The 24,368-nt window shown below is 46.1% G+C and overlaps 4 protein-coding genes across 4 annotated transcripts; all 4 read right to left on the reverse strand.

Moving 5' to 3' along the window:
- Nucleotides 1–3,555: 3,555 nt before the first annotated feature.
- Nucleotides 3,556–6,332, reverse strand: LOC128723605 (alpha-tocopherol transfer protein-like). The gene is made up of 6 exons (XM_053817363.1): nucleotides 6,155–6,332; nucleotides 5,812–6,014; nucleotides 5,578–5,728; nucleotides 5,357–5,504; nucleotides 5,112–5,268; nucleotides 3,556–5,038 (listed from the first exon to the last, which is right to left on the reverse strand). Exons 1-6 carry the CDS (start codon nucleotides 6,261–6,263, stop codon nucleotides 4,616–4,618), a joined length of 1,191 nt encoding a protein of 396 aa, XP_053673338.1. The 5' UTR covers nucleotides 6,264–6,332; the 3' UTR covers nucleotides 3,556–4,615.
- A 3,676-nt stretch (nucleotides 6,333–10,008) lies between these two features.
- On the reverse strand, nucleotides 10,009–11,005 carry LOC128725247 (uncharacterized). Its single transcript, XM_053818975.1, has 3 exons — nucleotides 10,952–11,005; nucleotides 10,392–10,889; nucleotides 10,009–10,334 (listed from the first exon to the last, which is right to left on the reverse strand). Exons 1-3 carry the CDS (start codon nucleotides 10,994–10,996, stop codon nucleotides 10,110–10,112), a joined length of 768 nt encoding a protein of 255 aa, XP_053674950.1. The 5' UTR covers nucleotides 10,997–11,005; the 3' UTR covers nucleotides 10,009–10,109.
- A 332-nt stretch (nucleotides 11,006–11,337) lies between these two features.
- LOC128723619 (clavesin-2) lies at nucleotides 11,338–16,786 on the reverse strand. The gene is made up of 4 exons (XM_053817376.1): nucleotides 16,715–16,786; nucleotides 13,980–14,144; nucleotides 12,225–12,340; nucleotides 11,338–12,147 (listed from the first exon to the last, which is right to left on the reverse strand). Exons 2-4 carry the CDS (start codon nucleotides 14,119–14,121, stop codon nucleotides 11,422–11,424), a joined length of 984 nt encoding a protein of 327 aa, XP_053673351.1. The 5' UTR covers nucleotides 14,122–14,144; nucleotides 16,715–16,786; the 3' UTR covers nucleotides 11,338–11,421.
- A 791-nt stretch (nucleotides 16,787–17,577) lies between these two features.
- On the reverse strand, nucleotides 17,578–18,828 carry LOC128723716 (alpha-tocopherol transfer protein-like). Its single transcript, XM_053817482.1, has 2 exons — nucleotides 18,651–18,828; nucleotides 17,578–18,587 (listed from the first exon to the last, which is right to left on the reverse strand). Exons 1-2 carry the CDS (start codon nucleotides 18,790–18,792, stop codon nucleotides 17,845–17,847), a joined length of 885 nt encoding a protein of 294 aa, XP_053673457.1. The 5' UTR covers nucleotides 18,793–18,828; the 3' UTR covers nucleotides 17,578–17,844.
- Nucleotides 18,829–24,368: the final 5,540 nt, after the last annotated feature.

Consider the following 24,368-nt stretch of genomic DNA (forward strand, 5'->3'; position numbering starts at 1 on the left):
AACGAACGAAATCGTAATCGAACGAATGGATACATACATATTGACATATTGGCTTTCCCCGTGGATAGCGTGGACGTTATTTGCCTGCGTCCTTGCAATGGAAGCATCGGGCAGCGATTTTTTTCCTCGCCTCGGGTAGATTTTGGGCTTCAGATCGATATTAGTGGTTGGATATTGCAGAAACGTGATTGGATGTGCACTTCTGAGGCTCAGGACGTTGTTGAAAAGGAAATACTGCCAGTGAATATCGCTTGAATAGATTGAATAAACAGTCCGTTATTTATTGGAGCGTAATGGATACTCTGAAAAAAAAAACGCAGTGAAAGGGCAGTGTTTTTCATGGCTGCTTTCGCAAACCAGAAAAGCTCGTTTTTCTTTGGGTTTCGATCATATCGGTTTAAAATAACAGATACTTTATTTTACAGAATTCATTTTCCAAAGAAAGCTATGGTATTCAATCCATCCTTTTAAATGTGTAATATTGAATATCAAATAATATTTTATTTAATCCGACCTTATTTGGTTGATATAAATATTTACCCTTGCCACAATTAACTACACTAGTACTTAAAAAAGAACGTTCTTTTCCAAGATATATAAAAATAAATTAATAAACGCCTCTCGGGGGTTTCCCTGGAAATTAATGACATGCGACCAAATTTATTTCTATTTTACGACACTTAATGACATTGTAAACCGTTTATAGTATCACCCAAGCAAAAGCTCAACCATCCGACAGGATGCCCTACTGAAGCCAGATCCGGAAAGTGATGAATATGACCATTCATTCGCTTGCTCCTTGAAGCATTTAATGCCTTTTTCATGGAACGCATCGTCCTGCCATACCCGTGCCTGTTCATTTTTTTTGCCGTTCGCATACCGGATAGGCAGGTCATGGAAACTCCATTGCCACCGGCAAGTTGGGAAACAATAATTTCCCGTTAATCGTACCCCGCGGCACAACACGCCAACGATGGGCGATTCGCAGCCCGCACCCAAGAGAGCGAGCCTATAAACGGTGATCAAAACCCCTAGACGGGTCTGTTGGACAATAGCAGGACCTTCGGTCGCAGCGGGATTGCGGCAAATAAAATTCCATAACTTCCGCACCAGCCGCGGGAAACAGAACGGAAGGTGCAAAAAAAATCGACCCTTAGCGTTCGTCGGGTTTCGCAGTGGGAAATGGTTGGAATTATTCACGGCTCGTTTGGCGTACTATTGAAGTAGGCTATGTCTTGAGTTCAAAAGTAAGCGTGGCATTCGATCCGTTTTTTTGACGGCCTAAATAGCCTCTCTGCCTGTTGGGGCTGGATTAAATTTCTACTACGCTCGTTGTGTTCCATCTCGTCTATTCCGATTCTATCATTTCTAAGAAACCGTGCTTCAACTCGTACAAAGCGATACGATCCCAAGAGGTAACTAATATCACCATTGAAGCTGGTACTGCCATCCCTGACTGCTTGTTTGGGTGTACGCGAAGGTAAGCAAAGGCATCATCAATGGATCGATTTTATCTCTTTTATCAACCTGCCCAAAACGTATCCCTTCCGACAGCATCTATTTTCATCGCACCACGGTCCCACGTCTCCAGTGTCACCAGCCCGCCACCCTAAAGGGTCAGCCGCAGCCACCTTCAAATATGCCGCCTGCACAGCCAACCCGCCAGACGTGCTGGAATTTAATTTCACTTCTTCTGCCTTCTCACTTCGAGCGTGAGGTTTGTTTGTTTTTACTTATCCCGGAGGGTTTTAACACGTTCATTTTCTCTTGCAAAACACTCCAGCAGAGCACTCATCTTCGACACAACCTCCAGCTCACTGGATAAAGACATTTGAAGAAGAAAGAACATTTTTGACAAGGCTTCAAGGGCTGACGATTGCAGCACGCATCTGCGAGTAAATCTCAAGACAAACGAACGGAAGTGTTTCTTGGCACGCGCCAAGCGTACCTGCTGTGGGAGGATGCGAAATGATAAGAATCAGATTACGTAACGTCGTCGCTTTTCTTTTACTGTTGCTTTCTTACGCGAGCCCCAGCGCGAAATAGTACCATCCATCCCTGGGCTTGCGAGGCGGATTTCTTGTGAGGCAAACGTTTCCGCAACCAACAAATCGATGCACGAAAACTATAATTGCACACCAACGAACCTACGGGTCGGGTAAGACTGCTCCGATTCCGAGCTAAAATGAAGCACTCGCGCTGAGAGAAGGTGGAATAAATTATTTCCCCCAGCGACGCTTGTCGCGGGCTCGACTGGGCTTCGGACCACGGTTCACCCTACGGCCTGAAATCCTTTTCTAAAGCACCAACACTTCAGCAAACACAACGCACACGCACATACACTGGGCACGCTCCCAGACACCCACACCGCGAGCTGTACAAGGGCAGCGTTTAGTGGAACAGCGATAACATGAACTTCGCCTGGGCTGTTGGTCTGATAACGCACGCCCTCGTCGTCGCGGCCGACTGCTGTTCTTTAGAGAAACGCGTATCCACGGTGGTTGAGTGACAGGATCGATGGGTATAACCCGCACACTGCTGACTGGGAGAACCGCGGAACTGACAACTAAAAAAACGTCAATTCCTCAAACATACACACGCACACGCTCGTACACACTCACTGCTTGACTCTTGATGACCCCGTCGCACCCCACGGTGGCACAAAATGGAGGACACACACTTCAGCAACCCTGCCAAACAGCCTGCGGCTCTGTGCGTTGCGGTCGAGTGGCCACACGCCAAGCGGACACGTCCAAGGATGGCAAACTTCACTCACAGACTGACTGCACCACCTGGACCGATGGAGGCGCCCGATGCCGTGGCCCTGAACGGACCGAGCGAGTGAGTGACGGAGAGTTTTCCTTCGATTCGTGCAGTTTTCCCTGCGGCAACAAGAGCGCCCAGATAAGAGCGAGCCAGAGATCGTATCGTTTGTGTGAGAGTTCGAGAGAAGGACGTAACCTAGCACCGGGCACATGGTTGCTGGGTTCCTCTGAGATCTCGCCTACACGTTGTTTGACTAACGCGCGTTTGCGAAATATAAGGAACAGTACACGATAGCTTTGCCATTTGAATGATTATCAAAGGAAATGGTGTAAATGTTGCAAGGAAAATTGTAATCCTCTTCCAGTTTGTGTTCATTAGTACGTAGGTTTACCATACGGAATCCTTTGTACTGTACGAGCATGAGCTTGAAAACAAGGCAGAATCTAGGGGGATAGGAAAGGCAAGCGTGATTGTATACAAACAACTTTCACTGCTCACCACTTCTCAGCGTCCTCGTGAGGAAGCTATTTGCTCTCGCCTCATTATTATTCGCCACGCTCCTCAGAGCACATGAAAATTCTCTCTCATAATACCCGCTGGAAAATGAACAGATTTCTCCACCCTAAGCTCATTCTAGTGAGCTACGCTGAGTGAATTTTGGATGGGTTTTTTGACTTGTCCCGACGCCACTCTTTCGTCTATGTTACTGCAAAAAAAACACCAGGGGAGTAATATTCCTACTACCCTTTGGAATCGTGAGTGTTTGTGGTGAATGGAAAAATAGGTTCAATTTTATTTGCATCGGACAATTTCATTTTGTTATAATACACCAAAATGTCAATCAACAATCGCTAGTCGTAGTAGAGTTTGATTTAATATTGCGAATTCGTCTATTTCGTTCTCGCTAGCTCCATGTAAGTTTATCAGGGCTGAATGTAAATAGCAAACAGGCTCTAGCTAAATATGAACGGCATTTCCTAACTCTTGCTATCGTTTGATTGTTTGTAACAGTTGTTTACGGGGCGGGTGGAACGTATTGCTACGTTGTGCTTGTTGTACAATTTTTTGTATGAATGTGTGTATGTTTCCTAGTGGAAGATATTTGCTATATGGAATAACTTTTTGCAGCAGTGGCACTTACGCTAAATTGACTATCGTGTAACGAGTTTCCTTCCTCACGCCCGAACAAAATTTTAAAATTTTTTATACTCTCTCGCAACGGCCTCGGGCAACTTTCCTTTCACATTGCAGCGCAAGTTGGAGCATTTTTTGATCAAATTATAAACTCTTTGTCAATTCAAGTTTTCCGAGGCAAAAACTGAGCACGTCACCCATTCGTAGTCGGGGCCGACAGGTACTTTTACTATGTCTTCATTGCCCTCCATTCGTGATTAGATGGTCTGGGTAACCTTAATATATAACCATTTTTAAATTGACTATAATTAACTCTATGTCTTATCGTACAGGCTGCTTCTAGGTTTGCAGTTGGCTATCCCTAGTCTCTATCACATGTAAAGCTAGCTGTCTAGTACCATCAACCTCTGCACGCGTGCATGAAGCTCAATCCAGTAGCTGCTGTCGACATTTGCCTGAGTCTTTTTATTTGTGTGATCGTTTTGTTTGCGTCATCCCGACGGTACTTCTCTCGAAAACGAAAGCATGCAGAACAGAAGGGTGGCTTTGGGTTCGCGAAGGCTCATCTAGTTTCGCATTACATGTAGCATAATACTTTTGGTGCTCTTTAAGCGTTACGGGCTTCTTCATCCTAGGATGCCGCCATGTTCCGTTGCTCGTGCTGATCAGTTGTACTTTAAAGCTCACAAGCACGAGGACAACATCCATTTCCGGTCTACTTCAACTCTTCTACCTCCTTCTCCAGCTCCACCCGGGCTACAGTTGGCCCGATCCCGTCGAAGCCGTTTTTCAGGAAGATCTCCTCAATGTTCTGCACCGAGCGTGCGTTCCTTTTCGGGCTCAGGACACGCCGATCATCCTCGTCAAACTCGCTATCCTCGGTTTCCGTGTCTCCGAACTGCAAGCTGTCGATGCTCTCTGTATCGCCATCACCCCCATTGGCTGTCCCCAGCTGATAGCAACTCTCCGAGAGATGGTTGTACGTCTCTAGATCGATGAAGTACTGCTCGTTGTCCAGTATTGTCTGGCGCCATTCGGTGTTATCGAATGGACCCAGGTTGCCTCCATACTCCACCGGAAGCAGATCCTTTGAAACGTACTTATGTAGCGAGCTCAGGCTATTTCCATGAAGGTGTATCTACAAAGAGAAGAGAAAAACAACCATGGCGATAGTGTACAGTCGGCTCGTGTGATTTCTTTGCACTGCTTACCCTGCGTCGAATTTTATCCTTGAGGAATGGTTTCAGCACGGCAAGAATGGCATCGAAATAGAACGGTTCGTGAAGCACGTGGAACGCTTTGAACCGCAGTGGAAACGCTTCCTGCACCACCTCAACCGTCTTCTTCGCTAGATGAGGCGAAAGATAGCTGCCGAAGTAAGCGAATGGAGAAGAATCATTTGATTAATGAAGTCCATTGCTACCCGATGCTACCCCGTACAATATCCGCAACATACCGAGCATGAGCAAACCCGAGACCAGCCATATCCAGCAGGACCACCAAACCTCCGATCTGGACCTCCGGGCTCCGAACGGCGTCCTCCAGTGCCAACACGTTACTGCGAAACACGTAATCTACCGGGATCTTGTACGGGTCGCATTTCTCTGCACGAAAGCAGCAATGAAAGGATGTTGAAGTAAATTTGCAGAGCAGCAGTTACCGTTTCCCAGAACTCACCCACTCGAAACAGGTAGATCTGTCGTCCATGTTCGTCCTGTTTCGGCAACATCGTCTGGATTTGCATCTCTAGCATGAACTTCATCTCGGACGGTGGGGACACCTTGAATATTTCCGGGTACTCCTCTTTCATTTTGTAGTACTTTTGCATCTGAAATTATCCCGTTCGGAGAAAAGTTCCAATTAAACGCACGCTCCACAGTTGTCCACCTCAGATTCTCACGCCTGACGTACCATTTTGAATGCTTTCTCAACGTCGAACTTTTTAGCGCGTAAAAACCGCAGCAGAAACGAATCATCCCGCCGACAACCGAGGACCCTCTGGTGGTTCTCGTTGTAGATGTTGAGCTGCTGCCGGAGCTGGCGGATTTTCGTGTACGTCAGCTCACCACCCGTTTCGCCTAGCTCCTTGTCTGCTTTTTCGCGGAACTTGGCGTCTATGGTACGGGAAATGGAAGAAAAGAAAAGAGGTAAAACCGAACTCAAACACAACGTATGCGCTCGAGGCAGCAAATGCACAGCGATGCGAAATATGCACCGACAATGCACCCATCAGCCGTGCATTTTCTCTACTGACCTAGATTTTTGTTCATCTCATACTCCAGCATTGCATTATTGTCGAGCGTGGCGGTTTTTCCGAAGATTTTCCGCGGGCTGTTCAGCGGCGTGCTGTCGTTGCTGGACATTTTTTCGCTTTGTTTTTTTATTTTGCTGTTTCAATGCACACCCGTGTTACGTGTTCGAAAGAATTCGAACGGTGCTTGGTTCGAAATGAGAAGGAAGCTGTGTAATGGATCTGCCCTTGGTCGACAAGAGAGTCCTTTTGTAACAGATTTTCTATCCGACTTAGATGCAGTTCGTTTTACTGTGCTTGAGCTGCTGATTGCTATTGAACGTCATTTGCTGGAAAAACGATTGAAAATTATTGTACGAGGTCAGATGGAGTGGTGATACATTAGAGTAATATTCATGCCATTGATTACACCAAGAGAAACCGATGGATTCCTAGCGACTGGTTTGAAATGAATGTTATCAATGATTCATCCGTGCTCACTAGACACAAATAATTCCTTCCTCGATAAGCATGGACGTAACAGTCCACGTTAACCAGCTTGTCCGGGTACTCTTTACAGGTCAATCGGTATTTTTATCTCTTCCCGGACGGCACAAACGTTTTCTCGAACAAGATCGCTTCCAATGGCTGAACGGATTTTCCACCAGGGCGTCCGCGGCGTGTAGACGAATCGGATAAACATGGGACGGATTTGTTTATTTTCCTATAGCCGATATTTCTCGGCTAATGTGCAATCGATATGCTTCGTCCGATTGAGATCGATATTTGTGATGCGATATAAAACTGTTCGCATTCATTTGCATTTGATCAATTTGTTTTGTGTTTTGTCTCAAACGTTTCTTTTCTTATCGCACCCATCGGCAAGGATAATGCATGCTACCAATCAAGTGATTAATTTTTTTTTTCATTTTGCTTCAGGATGTGAACGAACTCGCCCGTAAAGGCTTACCGGCAAGAAACATCGTCAATACGCTTCCCAGACCACCTGCCGATCTACCCTGGGTCTGAACAGTGGCGTCTACGCCTCAGATGAGGCCACAAAGCGGGGAAAGATTATTTTTAGAACAAACAATTCTCGCCGATTCTTTCGCCACATGACAACGCGCGTAGTTTTGCACCTTCGTCCCGGTCCTGCTTGCGAAATGCCGCCAATCATGTTTCAGAGGAGCAGCTCGTTCAGAGTCATTGCATCGCGCGGATAATGCGCTTTTAGTGCATCGAAGTGGCATTGAGTTGAGGGCCAATTTTGTGTGAATGCCACAGTAAGACAATAATTTTACAGCGGCGCTTGTGAAAACATACGACGAAGTAATCAATATTGTCGGTTTTTCCTTCCTCGATTTATTTTTCTGCTTGAGAAATTGTACCCGTGTTCTTGACATGCATTTCAATCTCACTATATTGTATTTTATAAAGAAAAAATGTTTGAATTTCAACCTTACCGAATCTCTAGTATCTCTCGCTAGAAATTCTGTACTCGAATGCTGTAGCTACTAGCATACTCTTTGCTCAGATTTTATTTTAACCCCCGTTAAGCCGCTGATTAATGGCAGCCTGCCCGGAACGGTTCAAGAAAACGTCCAATCAATACGCAAGCGAAACGCTCGTATGGTGCCAGGGAAGGGTCCATCGAAACTGCCTATCATTCCCACCCAGAGTTTCGTTGGTTCTGGATCCCGTTTCGTATGCCAAGCACGCCAGCCACTAATGAATCGATTCCCCGTTCGTCAGCAGTACTTTGAGCCCGGCATTAGTCCATGGGCTATTTTGCAATGCAAATCATACACAGCCATCATCCTCGGGACCGGATTCATGCATCCTTGCCCCGAATCCTGTTGCTCAGGAGCCCAGCGGTCGCGACACCGTTGAACGTTATCGAATGTGCCGGTTGGTCCGAGTCGATAATTGGAAGCGGTCACGCGACAGCTCCCAAAGCGCCCAATTTCAAGCGTTAGCAGTTAACCATACCGACACGGAGAAAGGTCGCTTCCATGTCAGGCCGAAGACAATGTGGCGCCAAAAACAAACCTCGTGTGGTGATAGCTCAACACCAACATACGTGCACATACTGCCGTGTATGTGTGCACTAGTGTTTGGTTTGCGTCATCCTTCCCTGATACGTGCTACCGCCAGCCATCCTTAGCAGGGCCGCACTCATCATCGTCCTGCTGAAGAGTTCTAAGGACGGTGGGTTTGTTGAGATACGCTCTCAAGGCGCATACTCCACCGGGCATCGATACAACAGCCGGACTTGTGAGGCAAATGCGTTGTGAAAATAGGGAGGGCAGGATATGTTGATGTCCCAGCCATAAATTCCAATCAAATGTTCTCGGAGAACACTCTAATTACAATTTTTTGAACACTACCATGGGATATGTAACATGAGTCTGGCGGCACTATCTTCATCGTGGTTCGAAACTCGGAGTTGTTTCTCAGTTGAGAGCCTCCCACAGAAGTGAAAGTTGTGCGAGGGAAAATCTAGGCATGTATTTTACAAACACCACCAGCTCGGTGGAGACAGACGCCCGCCTAGTTTTTCTCGTCGAGTGGAAAGAAAATGGCATGGGGCAGTGTGAAAAAAATCAGGCCTCGTTATTGCCTCGTTCTTGAAAGCGCTGTTCTCCCGGTGAAAAATGTTACGCCGTCATCATCAAGCTGAGAGATTGATTTACGTAGGCTTAGACCTATACTTACCAGTAACAATCGGGCGGAGGCGAGCCGAGAGCTGCGAGATCGTTGGTGGAGGAAAATTAATTAAAATATCACATCAACTACATGGCGCGTGCGGAGGACCGGTTGCGAATTGGGATGCTGCTGCTTTCTGTGAATTTCCGTTTGTACTTTCTTAGCTATCGCCTTGGCACATGCCTGATGTTGGCGTTACAACGTTACGCTATGTGGTGTTTTAGTTACAACGAAAGGTGCTCTTCTCCCGTAGGTGAAACGAAATCGAGATGAACAACCACCATACGAAGGCAACCTGAGGCACCTGAGGACACACCTAACGTAATCTTCACCGAAATGTCATGTCCTTGAACCTGCCAGCATTATTTCTGCGCACGGCACAACCCTCACGGACCAGTTGGAATTGTTTCCCTGACACAAACGGCAAAATTCGCGTAATCACCCAGCATGCGTGATAAATGAGCAGGGTTCTTTTCGTTTTTCACACCCTTTTCTATTGGGGGTGGATGTTTCTTCTGTTTCACGAATTAAACGCGACGACTGCTCAGTTCCTACTGACACATGCTGGCTTCCTGAGCGCGCCCGAGAGTGTTCACGTCGATAGGGCGCGTTCAGTTCTCTCTTCAAGTCCGGTACTCACCTGCAATCTCGCTGTTTTCCTCTCAGGAAATGGGGAAAACAGATGTTTTTCCCGGTGCGTTACTCCCGAGCAGCTGTCACCGTTGAGGGGCGTTTTATTTATACTCTTTAAACAATTTTTGGTTCATAATGCTACAATACTGCGTTGGAGGTGAAGAGCAACAATCAGATGAAAACAATCGAGAACAAGCGAGAAAAGTCACGTGAAACTAAAAAAAGCATGTTTGCGTTAAGCAGTTCTGATTTAGACAAACGAAGCTAAGCTGAGTGGTACAGTTGGCCCGATTCGCAGTTGTTTGTCAATGACTGTCTGAAAGGCAATTGTTGTCCTTAACCAATCAAATAGAATTTCAAAATTATGTAGTTGAAAATGACCATCACTGCCTATACTAGAATTTCATAGCTCTCGTTTGTACGTCAAGCTCACATAACACTTTCCCATAGTCACAAAGTCACACTATTACAGCGCACTTTATGGCATTTATGGCATACGAACTATAGGCTTGCGACTGAACAAAATTAATACCAGAACCTCATCTTGGGAATATTTAAAATATATTTCACAGCATCAAATGTTTCACTAATCAACTTAAACGTGGAACTTAGGGAGCTACTGCTTTACGGCCATAAAGCGCTAATTTCCGGACAACGCATCGACAGCATCAGCTTGGTCAACTTCACCCAAGCATTCAACCACCTGTTCCAACATGTCATTGAAGTTTTCCACGGCGTCCTGCACCACCACGGCTAGACACTGTTCGGTATCCTTAGCCAATGCTCCAACCGACTGGGAGGTTTGTTTAATGAGAGCTGCTGCGTCTCGGACGATATCCTCCACGATGCTGACTGCTACAGGAGCCTGTAAAATTACGCATTAGCTATCATCCTGAACGCATCCCCATGCCCATCTGCTTACATTCTGCAGCGCGCAGTTGATTTGATCCACGATCCAGGAGTTCTCCGATAGACACTTCTTGCCGATATCCACAATTTGCTTAACCTTCTCCACACCAGCCCCAATGTGTGCCTCGATGTTTTGCTGTACTCCGCGCACTTGATCCAATGCATTCTTTGCGCACTGGCCTGCCTTACCACGGGCGCCCTGGACAATTTCGCGAATGCTTTCTCGGACGGAAGCGAAACATGGGGACACCTTTGAGCTGAGCTCATCCAGAGCACCGTCGTAGCGCTCGATTTCCTTCAGCACCTTTTCGTTGTACAGATTCTCTAGTTCCTGGATGGCATCTTCGACAGATTGCACCTGCTGACCCGTGCTTTGCTCCAACGATGAGAGGCTTGCGAGGGCCTCTTTCGCAATGCCATCAAGCAAGTTGTTGAACTCAACGAAGAATTCTCCCCGTGTGTTCAACGAAAGAGCCCGTTCCGCTGGGATCGCTACCGGACCGGCGTACAGCTGGAATTGAAACTACACGTTGCCATAAACGAAACCTTGCGAATTACTGCCGGATAGTGTACCTGGCCGAAGCAAAAGAGGAGAACACCGACTGATAGCACCTTCATGTCTAAGTGCACACAAAAAACCTTTTGAAATGAATCTGAGACTGCCTTTTATATCGATGCTATGTTTGATTTATCCTCACTTCACTGCCCATGACAAAACTACTTGAAAATTGTAGAAAAAGAATGAACAAATTGAGTCGTCAATTGGATGACATGAGTGTGCTATCTTTCAGCTATCTTTGCTAAACAGGGCCTATCGTAAGTATGGGAAATCCCAGTCTAGTCGCTCGTTTGTATTCCCATCTGATACTTGGAATGAGTCTCCGAGAATTTCCACGCGCTAAAATAAGAGCACGTCTGATACTGCCATAGAAATCATTCAAGATCACGAGCTGTTAATACCCATTTGCACTTTATTTCTTATCATTATTAAAAAAACTTACATATTATCAACTATATTATCTGACTCGACGCTATAATTGAATCTACGCCTCGACAACACACGCTGGTACTGTCGATTTCTTTTTATCAGAATCCCTGTGCTTTCCTTTCGTCTTTGCGTTCTTCCCTTTGGAAGCCAACGAAGTCGCCACAGAAGGGACCGGCACCGCACGTGTCCCATATGTCAGCAGTCTGTCGAAGGCGTTCGCTCTATCCAACACCTGTCCGTGGATGGTTTGGAAGTCGAATGACTTTCCAGCTGTCCCTCCGTACTCCTGTGGCAGCAGATCGGCCGGGATGTACTCATGGAGCGACTCCCAGTTGGAGTAGTGAAAACGCACGCTTTCCTTCACCTTCTTGCTCAACATGGGATAGAGGATGGCGACGGCCGCATTCATGAACACGGACGAGTTGACGACGTGAAACTCGATGTTTTTCAACGGCAGCAAATCGGTCTTCGCCGAGCCGATCCGGATGTTCTGCGGCGTCAGGAAGCGGAAGCTCTTGAGCGAGTAGCCGCTCATGTCGATCAGACACGTGACACCGTTCTCGAGCGTGTCCAGCTCGTTCAGCATCAGCTCGAACCAGATGTCGTCCAGATTGGCCAGGTCGGTGACGGCCATGGAGGAGAAATCGATCGCTCCTAGTCGTGTCACAAACACTCTTCGTCCTCTACGATCGCGCCGATCTAGTGCGAACTTGACGTTTCGATGCAGCAACTCACTGTAGGTAGCGATCGGTTTGTGGAAGAACCAATCCGGATTCGCTTCCTGTGTGCGAAACAAGACAATTACGAAGAGTTTTAGAAACCACTAAATCTAACCGCAAGAGTCGTCAACATACGCACCTTCAGCTTGATCAACTTCACAATTCGTCCAAACGACTCCTCGACATCCCAATCGCAGCAGTAGAGGAACCTGCACAGGAATAAATCGTCACACCTTCGGTTACAATCATCGTAATCTGAAACGCAGGAAACACAAAGATAATGTGAATTACCGAGTGATATCGCATCCTAACGCATCAGTCGAATTCGCCGGCACGACTCTCAACTATAGGTCAAGGTGAAGTTCGCGGACATATTTTCATTTCGATGTAACCGAATAAACTACTCGAGTAGAGTTAACATTTTGATTCAGCTGGCACATTTCTTCATTCCGTTTATCAGAGCACAACTAAAACAGCGAACATGGACAAATTTGTTTATCTCAAACCCGTACAAAGAACTGTGACCTTGAGATGGATAGAGTTCCTGTTGTGGTTTGAAACCAGCTTTAGTACGCGCTGGAAATAACCACTAAACAAGCTCTCAATGCCGTTCGATCGCATTAAAAATTCACCAAAATATTCATTAATTCATACATCCTGCAAGGCCTTACGCATTTCATCCCTACCGGCGGTTGTTTATTTTAGCGCTCTAATCAGCCACCCCGTTTAAACGAGAGGAAGGGAATTTCTCATCAAGCTCGCTTCAGCCAATCCGTTGCCATAAGCGTGACCATTCAAAGCGGGGGCGTCAGTCCATGACAGTGACCGCATCAGATCCCCTCCAAGCAAGAAGTGTCTCGAGCAGCTTCAAAGCTGACGGTAAGTGTGTTGTTTTAAACGGCCACTTCCAGCAGTATCGTGCCATATCGGGCCCGTCTCTCTGGGTGGTATATGGTAGCTCGAAACGGTGAAACGTGTGTTGGAATTTGCGCGAACGATTGAGCTATTAACTAATAGTTTGCACGCTGCTAGATGCTCGCAACGTTGCTAACTGCTTAATTGAACATGAACCCTCAACTGGGGACGTATAATGGTGACGGTAATAACGGAAGCCGTTTAATATGAGCAATGAAGGAACGCTGCGAGATGAGGTAGTTTTGTCGTGAGGTAAATTACAATTCCTTCGTAACATTGCACAATGCCACCAAGAGCAACAATTTGCATTAGCGAGCTTATTCACACTCATCTCACTCATTAAATTAGCTCAACTCGTGTTCAACGAAGATCTCTGCACACTTCCCGGATACTTTCGCCTCGAGCAAGTGCATTTGGCTCGGTAGCAGCCGTAGCGGATAGAAATTACTTTCGCTCGGCCTACAATCAACTGTCGTAAAGGGCCAACACGTTTCTTTTCAATTGTACAGAAAGGGGAAGTACACAAGAGCCATCTATTGCACGTGCAGCCAGCAGAGCATCCAGTGCAACGTCGTGTCTATTTCCTCTTCCACGCTCTTTTCATTTGAGTTTCGTTATCTTACGATCCGTAACTTTGGAGTAAAAATATCACCCCATAAGCTCAATCAAGTAGGCGATGAATTGGACAAAGAAAGAGCTTGAATAAAAGAGAAGCACCGCTGCGAGGAGATCGACGGTTGCTTTGATTACGATGAATACGCCACGGAGAGGGGGATCATTTATCGCCACAGGGTCCATCGTGACGTTTTGATCGCCATCCGAATGGCTTATGAATAAAACCACGCACGCTTTTCCGGTTTTCGATCCGCGGTCCAGTCTTAAGGTTTCTAACACGCACGGGCACGCTCAATGTCACGCTGCATTGGCAGGGTTGGCCACTACGAGCCCTAGAAGCACCCTACACACCCAGTGAACTTACTTTGGATCAGCTTGCGCAGTTCGTTGATCTTCCTCATGCGTTCGGGTTGGTCAGCGAAAAGGGTCACTGGAACGTCGGTAGCATCGGTTGGCTCCTCCTTGCCGGTTGGCGCACTTTTCGTTGCCGTTTTTATTTCCGGCATACTGATGGTGACGACACGTGTGGCTGCGAATCGGGACAGGAAGTATACGTGAAGATGAAGGTTTCGGTTGGATGCCGGTGTAATTTACGATTCAAATGCCAGGCACGTCGCGCGGCACCGATCGCCGATCGCCGTTGACTGGCGGTATCGTCGGATAAAAATCCTCCAAATACAGCAAGGTTGAGACCAGCATCGAATGGGCGAGTTATTTAGAATCGATTGATGGTTGCCTGACTTGTGAATGTTAAGGCATTCAAATGTTGCTGCTACGACAGCGAAATCTATGCCGGGAAGGTTTGAATATCGTCGAAGGTTAATTACATCGCGACCTGACGCGGAACGTGTGATGTTCAGACGGATCAGAAGCTCGACCGTTGACTAGGCGTAGCAGGTTACCTATTCAAATTGAAGAACTAATACGTCGACACAGCGTGTTCAATAACTATGCTGAGACGTAAAAGGTTCGGCATCAAAAGAATATAAGGTCCCGTGACTGTTCAAATGCGCCCTTCACGAAAAAGTCGTTTACCGAGACAAAACATCTGTTTGGTCAAAGCAATAAAGAGCTGGTGGAAAAATGTTTTGATAACTAATAACCGACTAGAGCTATTCGAAATGGGCTCTGACTGGAAGTAAAACCTGTTGCTGAAGTGTTGCAGAATTAAAACTGTCTGTTTGTTCTTCATCTGATGTATTTGACGTAGGGATGCTAAGAGTTTACCACTGTCTGAAGTAACGGAACACTGGTCACTACAGATTCATTCTTCCAATGCAGCGTAAAGCCTACGAAACCACCATAAAACATCCAATTAACACCTTAAGAAACAAAGTCTGCCTTTAAATGCATCGAGGTAAACGGCCCGTTAAGAGCATTGATTTTTAGTTCACTAAAAGTCACTAACGATACAGCCTCAAAGCTGTGATTGTCTTCGATTGACGAGTAGCATTCTCTCCATCAAGGTTAGTTTTTTTTTCCATATGCACCTTCCGCTGGAAACACTCACTTTGCTATGATTTTTTTCGCCTATATTCCACGCCCTGCCTTGCTTGCCATGGAGCGCGAGAAACTAGATTTCCGAACAAAAAATCATTGTATTGCCATACAAACTTCAAGTCTTCTTGTCTATACTTAGCCTACCAGCCATAACGGTTCCCCATGCAATCTCAAGGCGCCATCCAAAGCAAGTAGAAAACGAACCGATAGCGAAAGTTGTACTAATGCTGAATAGCAAATAGCTCGATCGCGAACAACGCGGATTCGTTTATGCAAGGTCAGCCAGCCAGGACAACTTGTCTTGTCGTTCTCGCGCTTCAAACAGGGTTGGTAATGTCTTGCGGCTATTCTCACTAGGATTAGGTCGATATTAGATGTACTTTAAATGCCGGAATGCTCACGAGCTCGTGATGTATGTTAATTTCCCAGCAGTATTGCTGGAAGTACTCTCGTCAGATCGTTAGATGCTCAAGCTATTACGTAAGCTTTAAACCATTAAAACGTTTAATTATAACTCACTGCAATGCGCTTTGGTACGAGGCACACCACGTTAATCTGTCCAAGGAGCCAGTAAAAGCGCTACTATAAAACGAAGACACCATATGAAACTCTATGTAATCGTTCACTTAAAGAAATAAGCTTGAGGCTAGATGGGCGAATGTGGGCATGCTCATCCGGGGCAGCGCACGTCGAACATGATTCCCATGCATAATGTGGACATTCGACGCAACCAAACGCACCAACCACAAATCCAACCCCACTGTACTGGAAGGCGACACAATTCGGAACGTTTCGACATCCCTTCACTACGAAACTAAGAAAAATGAAAACTGCAGACCCCACTACACCTACGGGGCGTTGAAGTTCCGTTTTTTTTCTCCATTTTTGTTGCAAATCACCTTCAAACGCACGACACACCAAACACTCACGTTATGGCCTTGAATGGACAATAGTTTGGGGCTTAGGGTATATAACACACGCTGTAGTTTCGCGGGGTCAAAAAGCCAGTTACTCTTCCGTCCACCGACAAATCGCAAGTTCACCTTAATAATAATCACACGCAATGAAAAGTGAAACCATCGAAATGAAGGAGCGCCGTTGCATAATTTCCTACTCATTAACGGATGTGATCGGAGCACCACCGTTTTCACCGAGCCTCCCTCGATTGGGGCTGATTTCAAAAACTCCCTACCGCCCTAAACCGTCGCTATATTGACGGAATACCGGCACCGAACAGAAAACCCACAGCTCCACCGTGAATGCCTCCATCGTTCGTGGATGTCCCTTTTTGGGGGGAAACATTTTTCGGCGTTCAGGTCTCAGTCACAGGGAAGGGTTTCGATCGGTGAACACCTCGCCGTCGTGGCCGATGCGTTGAATATTTCCAAGGCCACGATGCCGTAGGCTCGAAATGCTCTCTTCATCCCGATAAGCCTCGATAGCGAAGTGGACCACTACTTAACGCGGGCGCGCGTTTGATGCGCCCGCAAGGGTTCGAATGGGACGAGAGACTTCAATGCAACCGGCAGCGACGAACGGACACCGGTGGTGCGGTTACGGCCGGACTCTGTTGCTCCGGCAATCTGGAAACACACTTACCACTAACTCTATCACTCGATACACCTAAGGCACACACTTTTAAATCTACCGCTTCGCTTCTGTGCCGATCGACTGACGCAGCTCGAATGTAGGCAACCGACACGCGTCCGGAAGGTTTTATTCCATGGGCAAACGTAAGCGATCCACCTGCTGACGTCTGCGGAATCGTTCTTGGCGTTTGGGTAGCATTTCTGAACGCTCCCGCCTATTCGTTGGAAATTTGTAGTTTCCATATACTTTTTAGGCATTTTGCTTCATTAGCTTTAGTCGGGTTTACCAGTCTGAGCAATTTGGGGTGCGTTTTGCTGAAGATTGCACTTTTCAGGGCCCTGTCGCAGGTGGAGTTCAACGAACATCACCAGACAGCAGGGTGCTCGCTGATCGACTTTTTTGCATTGCTGTACTATGGGCCAATAATGGTGTTTTGCAAAAACTATTATTTGTACTAGTAATCAATTGTGCAGGACGCTTTTGCAATCTTGTTTGAAGCCTAATATCGGTGCCTTTTTGGATTAGCGATCCTAGACTTACTTATAATCACCGCACTGTAAAAAGGGGTTTAAAAGAGCGAGAAACGCATTATGTTTGAGTAAACGAGAGAACACAGTTATGAATGGGACAGATATAGTTCTCTTCGGTCCATCCACACAATGGGTAAATATCTACAAATGGTCAATTTGTAGGATCATTTGACAAAAAAATATTATAAGTAAATTAAATTCAGGAACAAAAAATGTGTTGGTTTAAAAACCTAACAAATAATTCCTACAAAATGACCTCATTTTTTAGCTATTTAATTTTAAATCAGAATACAGGATAATTCTGAGCCAGGATAGGATAATAACATAGGAGTAATAGCTAATGTTAATTTCATTTCAGTAAAAGTATTACTATTTATTCGATGGTGGCCATAAAAATACAGTTTTATGTTCTTATGTGCTATGTACTTTCGTGAAAAAAATCTATATCACGCTATCTGATAGGTTTGATCTCCTAATTGACTGATTATAGCTAATATGCTGGCTTCTATCCGGTGCTCCCCAAGCCTGCCTAGCCTCCAGGACATCCCAACATCAACTTGTACGAACATTCTCTCCAATCGTTGCAGTACGATCCGCTGTCATCGATTATCAGGACTCCAGCAGTGGGTCAGATACGTAGCCCAGCTGTTGCAGCTCCTCTACAACTTGCTCGTTCCGACTCAAATGCTCCAACCAATACGTGTACGGGTACTCCGGTTTCGTGCCACCGTAACGTTCCGGTAGCGCCTCCGGATCGACGTACTTATGCAGTGAAGCCCTATCCGTACCGTGGAAGAACAACCGCTGGCGCATCTTCTCCGTCAGCAACGGTTTGAAGATCTGGAATGCCGTATCGAACACCCAACCCTGGTTGACGATATGAATCTGGCTCGTACGCAGCGGCATGCTGGTGGCCAACAAAGCCAACATCTTCTGAGCTACGGTGGGTGTGAGGTTCCAGGCATGGTTCAGCGTTAGACCCTCCAGGTCCATAATGCCCACACCTCCCAGCACCTGAGACTGGGGTTCCAACGATCCCACCTCCAGCAGCAGCATGGTTGCCCGGAACAAATCCACAATCGGAATCTTGGAAGGTCGCCATTTGCCGAATTTGAAGAAAATCACACGACGTCCCTCCTGATCGCGGTAGGGCGAAATGCTAATGATGTCATCATCCCCGAGGCATCGCAAGGACATCGGGTCGACGTTGTCGTAGAACTCCGGATTGCTCTCTCGAAAACCGTAGTAGCGAACCATCAGATTGTAGGCGTTGGGTACATTCCAGAAGCGAGCGCGTAAAAATTTGATCAAATAATCATCATCAACTCGGTGAGGTACGCAGTCACCTTTTTCTAAAAAAGCAAGTAAACCAAATATCAAGACAAAGAATATACGCAATCAATAGCGATTCTTACCATATATCATGTCGCGCAGCTCCTCGATGAACAGGCTGGTTCGGTCTGGATCTTCCCCATGTACACGAGCTACTTCGGCGACTTTGGGTGGAAGCTCCCGCTCTAGGTACAGCTTATGAAGGACTCCTTCTGGCTCCGGCATCCTGCAAGTGATTCTAGGTCCTTTCCACAGACGACACGCCGAGCGACGGCGGGTCGGTGCTACAATTTGTTTCTTCACCTAAAATAGACCACATAAAGAGGACATCCGATTGAGTGCTGCATATGCCATGGCCTAACATTGTTTTGCCAAATGACGGCTAGTTTATGAGTTGCTTGGAAATCACATTTTAGCGTTATATTACGACTTCTTCTTCTGAACCGAAACGAAACCAACTCGGCAGAAATGAACCGATAAGCACTAATTAGCAACATGCGGCGTTGATTAGGCTGCGTTTTGGTTTCGGCGCTGCCTTTTTGTGCCACATTGCTTTATTTTTCGTCACCCCTATATTTAAAGGTAATACTTGTCGCGTAGGAGGTTTTATAGACGAATCAAATGACACTTGCTACTGTAAGAAGAATAACTGAAATGCTGTACCATTTTGTCACTTTGATGTGATAAACTGCATTCGATAAAAGATCACAAATTTAAAACAAAATATATGCTGGCGGAAAAGCCGTGGTGATCGCTCCGTAAGACCAAAGTCAACTGATTGCCGCCAACGGTCCGGCGGAACAGTTCGTTTTCCCACCACTTTCGATTTGAAGCGTCTTCGGGGTGGGTCCATCGGTTTCGCGGTCAATGACAAATTGGCTTCCACACACGAATGCATGCGTACTGTCAACGATCGATGCAGGCCGCTGCAGACGTGCAGATATGCTTCAAGAACCCATGAAGCATGCCAAACACACTACCATCTAGCACCCAATTGGCGGCTCGGAAGCATATGATCAATTTTGGACAACCCACTGACGGCGTTGGACGTTCTGAAGGACGAACAGTCGACATTTGATTTGAAGCATAACTTCATAACCGGTTGATAACAAGGACGCCGTACGTTATTAATACTACTCGTACAATTCGTTCCATCCTTCAACAAAGATGGATTGTATTCGAAGAAGCAAAGCACTATCAGATTGAAAAAAAAACTGTTTGGTACATCCTGAACATTTCAAATCCTGACAATATCATAATCCTTTAAAGAACCAGGTTTGTATTCCAAAAATCTTCCTCGAGTACGAAGAGTTGCAAGAGTCACTGAACAATAACAAGACCGATCATCATTACACGTGTCGACAGCGACAAATTGAATGTTCCATATCAAACGCTCGCCTGCGTGGCTATCGTCAACAAGTTGCCGTAAGTGTTTGGCTAATATTAATTTTCAACGCAATGGATAACGAGCAACGAGATCTTAACAAGCAACAGACACGAGCGTTTGGCTACAAAACGGATGAGAGCAACTGTCTGCAAATGCGAGTTCTACAATGGAAGTGTTTACTACATCCTTTAGAATCTGATACCAGTTTGGCAGTTGTTGTTGATGTAAATTTTGTTTGCATATCTACAACGGCTAAATAACGCGGCGTAATAGAAAGACAGAAATTTAAGCGGCAAGCTGCAGTATCTCAAGAGCCTGAAATAATCAGATTTTTCCTTAATTTGCTCTTCATTATGTAAATTGTGTGCATTATGGGGATCCAAAAAATTATGTCTATACTTAAAGGCAGAGTGTGGCAACAAAACAATAAAATAAATGACTACGAAACACACCCGTCGCCGACACTGCATGCCGATGACATCCGCGTCTGATAATGGTGTCATAAACTGTTCTCAATCTTAATTCGTTGGGTGTTGACGGGATGACGATTCGTCTACCTCAACTCCCCTTTAGGGTCTAATGCAACTAGCAGTGACCTCCGGGCCAGCAGTTCAACAGGGCTACCGACACGGGGAACTGGTTTAACGTCCAAATGTGCACCATAGATGCGACTCGCCGTCATTCCTCAACCACTGCCAACTTACACAACGGCACCGTTTCAGGGGCCATGACGCTGAACTTGGACCAAGGGACGGCATCTCGACACCAAGGTGGCCCGGTACATGGCGAATGAAGGCATGCGGCATTCTAAGGCTCTGGATCGTATTTACCCTCTCCATCGTTTACGCGGTAAGGATGTTAAACTGGCCCACTGCACGCACCTCCGCTGTGTTTGTTTTTCCAACCAGCACAACAGGTGGCCTAATTTTCATGGGTTCTCCTTCGAAACAAAGCATAATCCAATAGAATGCCAAACAAATTGCATTAACGCCCAACACGAGACGACCACACAGCGGGCGGCTACTGACCTTAGCGGCTCTAACCGTGCGCAATGTACGTGCCCTAGTCGAGGCAGTTTCTGGTGGAGAAGCGCGTTTCAGCTATGTCTCCTGCATGCGGAGAGCTTCATTAGACGATCGTAAATCAGACGACTCGTTCACCGCCATTCGATGGCTCACCTGCGCGAACGCTACTATTATAAATCCGCAAGCAATTATCACAGCGATTACCAGCATTGCACGCTGCATCGGCTTGTCGCGAGAAAAAGGCGGATCGCCGCAAAACCTGATCTGAATCTGGGCCAATCGTGGAGAAAATAAGCAGCACTCAGGTAGACACCTCCTGCACGTGCCTAGATAACGGCAGTATGCCGTTTTAAATTGGGATTTCCACACGACCGGGTGCTCTGCCAATATAGGTCACAGCCGGCTTCGGTTATCCTGATGCCTGACTTAAGAGGAATCTTCAAATAACACCGCAGAACCGCTCATAGTTTAAGATGATTTTACCACCTTTCGGAGAGCCAAAAAAGAACTAGTGTTAGAACTCGTTTTCAGCACCATCTTCCAAACGATCGTGTATTGGGCGAATGTTGCCCTTGGATTGCGTCATTCCATACCACTGGAAGCACTAATTCTGAAGCTTGTCCTCATCAGAAATGATCATCTCTCGATTGGGGGTGCGATCGCGTGCCACCCGACAATGCACGCGCCTGTCGTGAAGCATTGGAGGTTACTTCCTGCCATGATGATGGGTGTTCATTACAGCTGATTAGCAAACGCACGCTTCTATCGATAATTCGATCGATCATTAGGGTCGACTATTGTGATGATACCTTTCCACTACCGCTTTGGGCATACCTTTAGCTTGCACGCATTGCTGCTTTGTGCGCCAGTATTCGTTAAATTTCGACCTGTCTGCACGATTTTCCAACCATCGACAGGAGTTGCTTGTAGCGCGGCAAAATTCATCTTCCGTGTATGATTTTTCCGTCAAAAAGGATCACGTTTCCACCAGCTCACAAACGATCACAAGTTGTGGTTGCTATGCACGATCACAGGATAGATGCGAATCTGTCCTAGACAAGCCCTGAAGATGCTTGATACGCTTGAGACCAGATTTGAACTGATTTGCAGAACGAATTCTCTAGTCCAACAGACTCCCGCAGGTGTCTCCACAATGGCACGATCGAATACGTGTAGTCACGGATAACTCATAGATCGTAGAGGTCCAAACGGGTTTTTGCTTTCCCGTTCCCGAGCCACTGAAAGCTCTCTCCTTCGCTCTATATCTCTCTCATGAGAGCCACCTCCTCGAAAGGGCCCTTCTGGATGTCGAGGCATTCACCTCTGCGTGTACCTTCCTGAGGGCCTGTTCGCTCCAAGGTCGATCCACGGCGATGATCATTCAGAACGATTTCCTCCAGCATTTCTGTGAGATTTCACGATAGGCAGGGATTCGGAAATACCATCGACAAGCATGGGAAGAAGTCCTTGATGAGTTTGACGGCCCATAACGGTTTGATACCGGTTCCTGTTCTTAATCCGGCTCATAGCTATGATGACTTTAACCACATCATAGTAGAACAAAGAGGAATTCCCTAAGTGAAACGTATACGTGCCTTAAAGAACACGCGCTAAATGACCTTCAATAAAAATGAATATAAGCATTTATGCCGAAGAGTGTCGCAAACAAGCTTTTAGAACGATAAAATTGCAAGAGAAACGAATCGCTTTAATTTAGTTTTATTAAAATTAAAACAAAAGGTCAAACTCTGAACAAGTCCAACATGGTATATAACCCAACAAAGATAGTATTAGCATGATCGCAACCAAGACGACGGTCGGGTCAGCGTTCCCACGACGGGTGACAGGTTCAGCAACAATGGACAAGCAACAACAGCTCACTTCGCCATGAAATCGGAAATGAAGTTTGTACCGCGATGACAAACAATCTCAGCCTGGCGACAACTCGCGCCGTCACACGCGATCGAGTAAATTGAGCTCGCGAGGTTAGCTTTATTTAGGAAAAAAAGGCCATCGAGAAACCTTGAGAAAACTAGTTGAACTTTAACCACCGGAATCATCCACACAATTACTCCCATTTTGCGGAGCTAATGAGTCACGCCGTGGGAGGACCGAGGGAATCGTTCCCTCCCGCAGCGTGGCCCAGATTTGCGTATCGTTTCGTTGCATTTGCGCAACGTTGTGGACTTATCGCGGGTGCATTGGAATTGGGATTTCCAATGCAAGCTGGCGCACACAGCTCGATCGAACGAATTGCATACTAAACGTGAGTCGATTCTCTACGGAATCCTATCTTCGGGGTCAATATTCTTCTTGGGTTTTACTCCCTACCCTACCGTCCTGAGTAGCCTAAAGGTTAATAACTTTGCCTAACCTCTGCGACTAGTTCGAGAAACCGGCCGGGTGGAGAAAACCAAACGACCCAGCATTCACGATCGGTTATTAAACGCCCCTTGCAGGCCTAGAACCTAGCAGGGAACCTTTTGTGTGTTCGAACTGCAATGAGGTACCCCCAGAAGAGGGAGGCTGGTTCCGTTCTTTCGTTTCTTCTTACTGTGACTAGCTCGGTGCTTAAATTGAAAATTGTGGTTATTTCGCAGCCTGTCATAATCGCGCTTCTGATCAGCGTCTATCCGTCTATCCAACGTTAAATAGCGTCGGATTGAAAGGTGCGGCTTAAATTGTTTTTTAAAGCTTGCGTCTGAATAGCTGTTTATCTTTATATTTATAAGCCATCGACGTTGGGTCCAATAAATTAGGTCATTCGTCAAAACAGCCGCTAGGGAAGCTTTAATGATCATTACAGTCCTTACAGAAATTAAAGTGCTAGATTTACAGTGTATACTTTAAAGGATTAGCTAACCAATGTAAAATTGAAAGGATTTGGACAAATTATTTTATATAAATCATAATCAAGTGTATGATATTGAAGCAAAACGACTTATCGCAAAACGATTATTCAAATGTTTGAATAATGACGTACACAGATTTTTTTCCAATATTTGCCGACAGAATAATAACTATCTTCCATTCAGGAAGCACTTTTATAATATTCAGCAAACTCTGTCCATCGCATGATTGTAGGTGCGTTTTCATCACCCGTGCCATGCCTCGTCAAACGTGGTGACTTGCGCAAATAAACCACGCAGTAAAGTTTTATCACATTCGCGTTGCTACAGCTCCTAGATTATCGTCCCTTTTTTACAATCTTAAGCTACTATTCCTCTTCCAAGAAAAAAGGGCAACGAAGAATCGAAAGAAGTTGAAATCAACGCCTCGATCTCAAAACAGTCGTCTACCGTGCAGACGTACGCATGACGAATATAAAACCACTAGCATAATCCATTACGTGAAGTGTTTGTTTGCCAAGGATCTGCAGCGTTAAAATG

This window comes from Anopheles nili, chromosome 3, assembly GCF_943737925.1.
Source record: "Anopheles nili chromosome 3, idAnoNiliSN_F5_01, whole genome shotgun sequence".
NCBI lineage: Eukaryota > Metazoa > Arthropoda > Insecta > Diptera > Culicidae > Anopheles > Anopheles nili.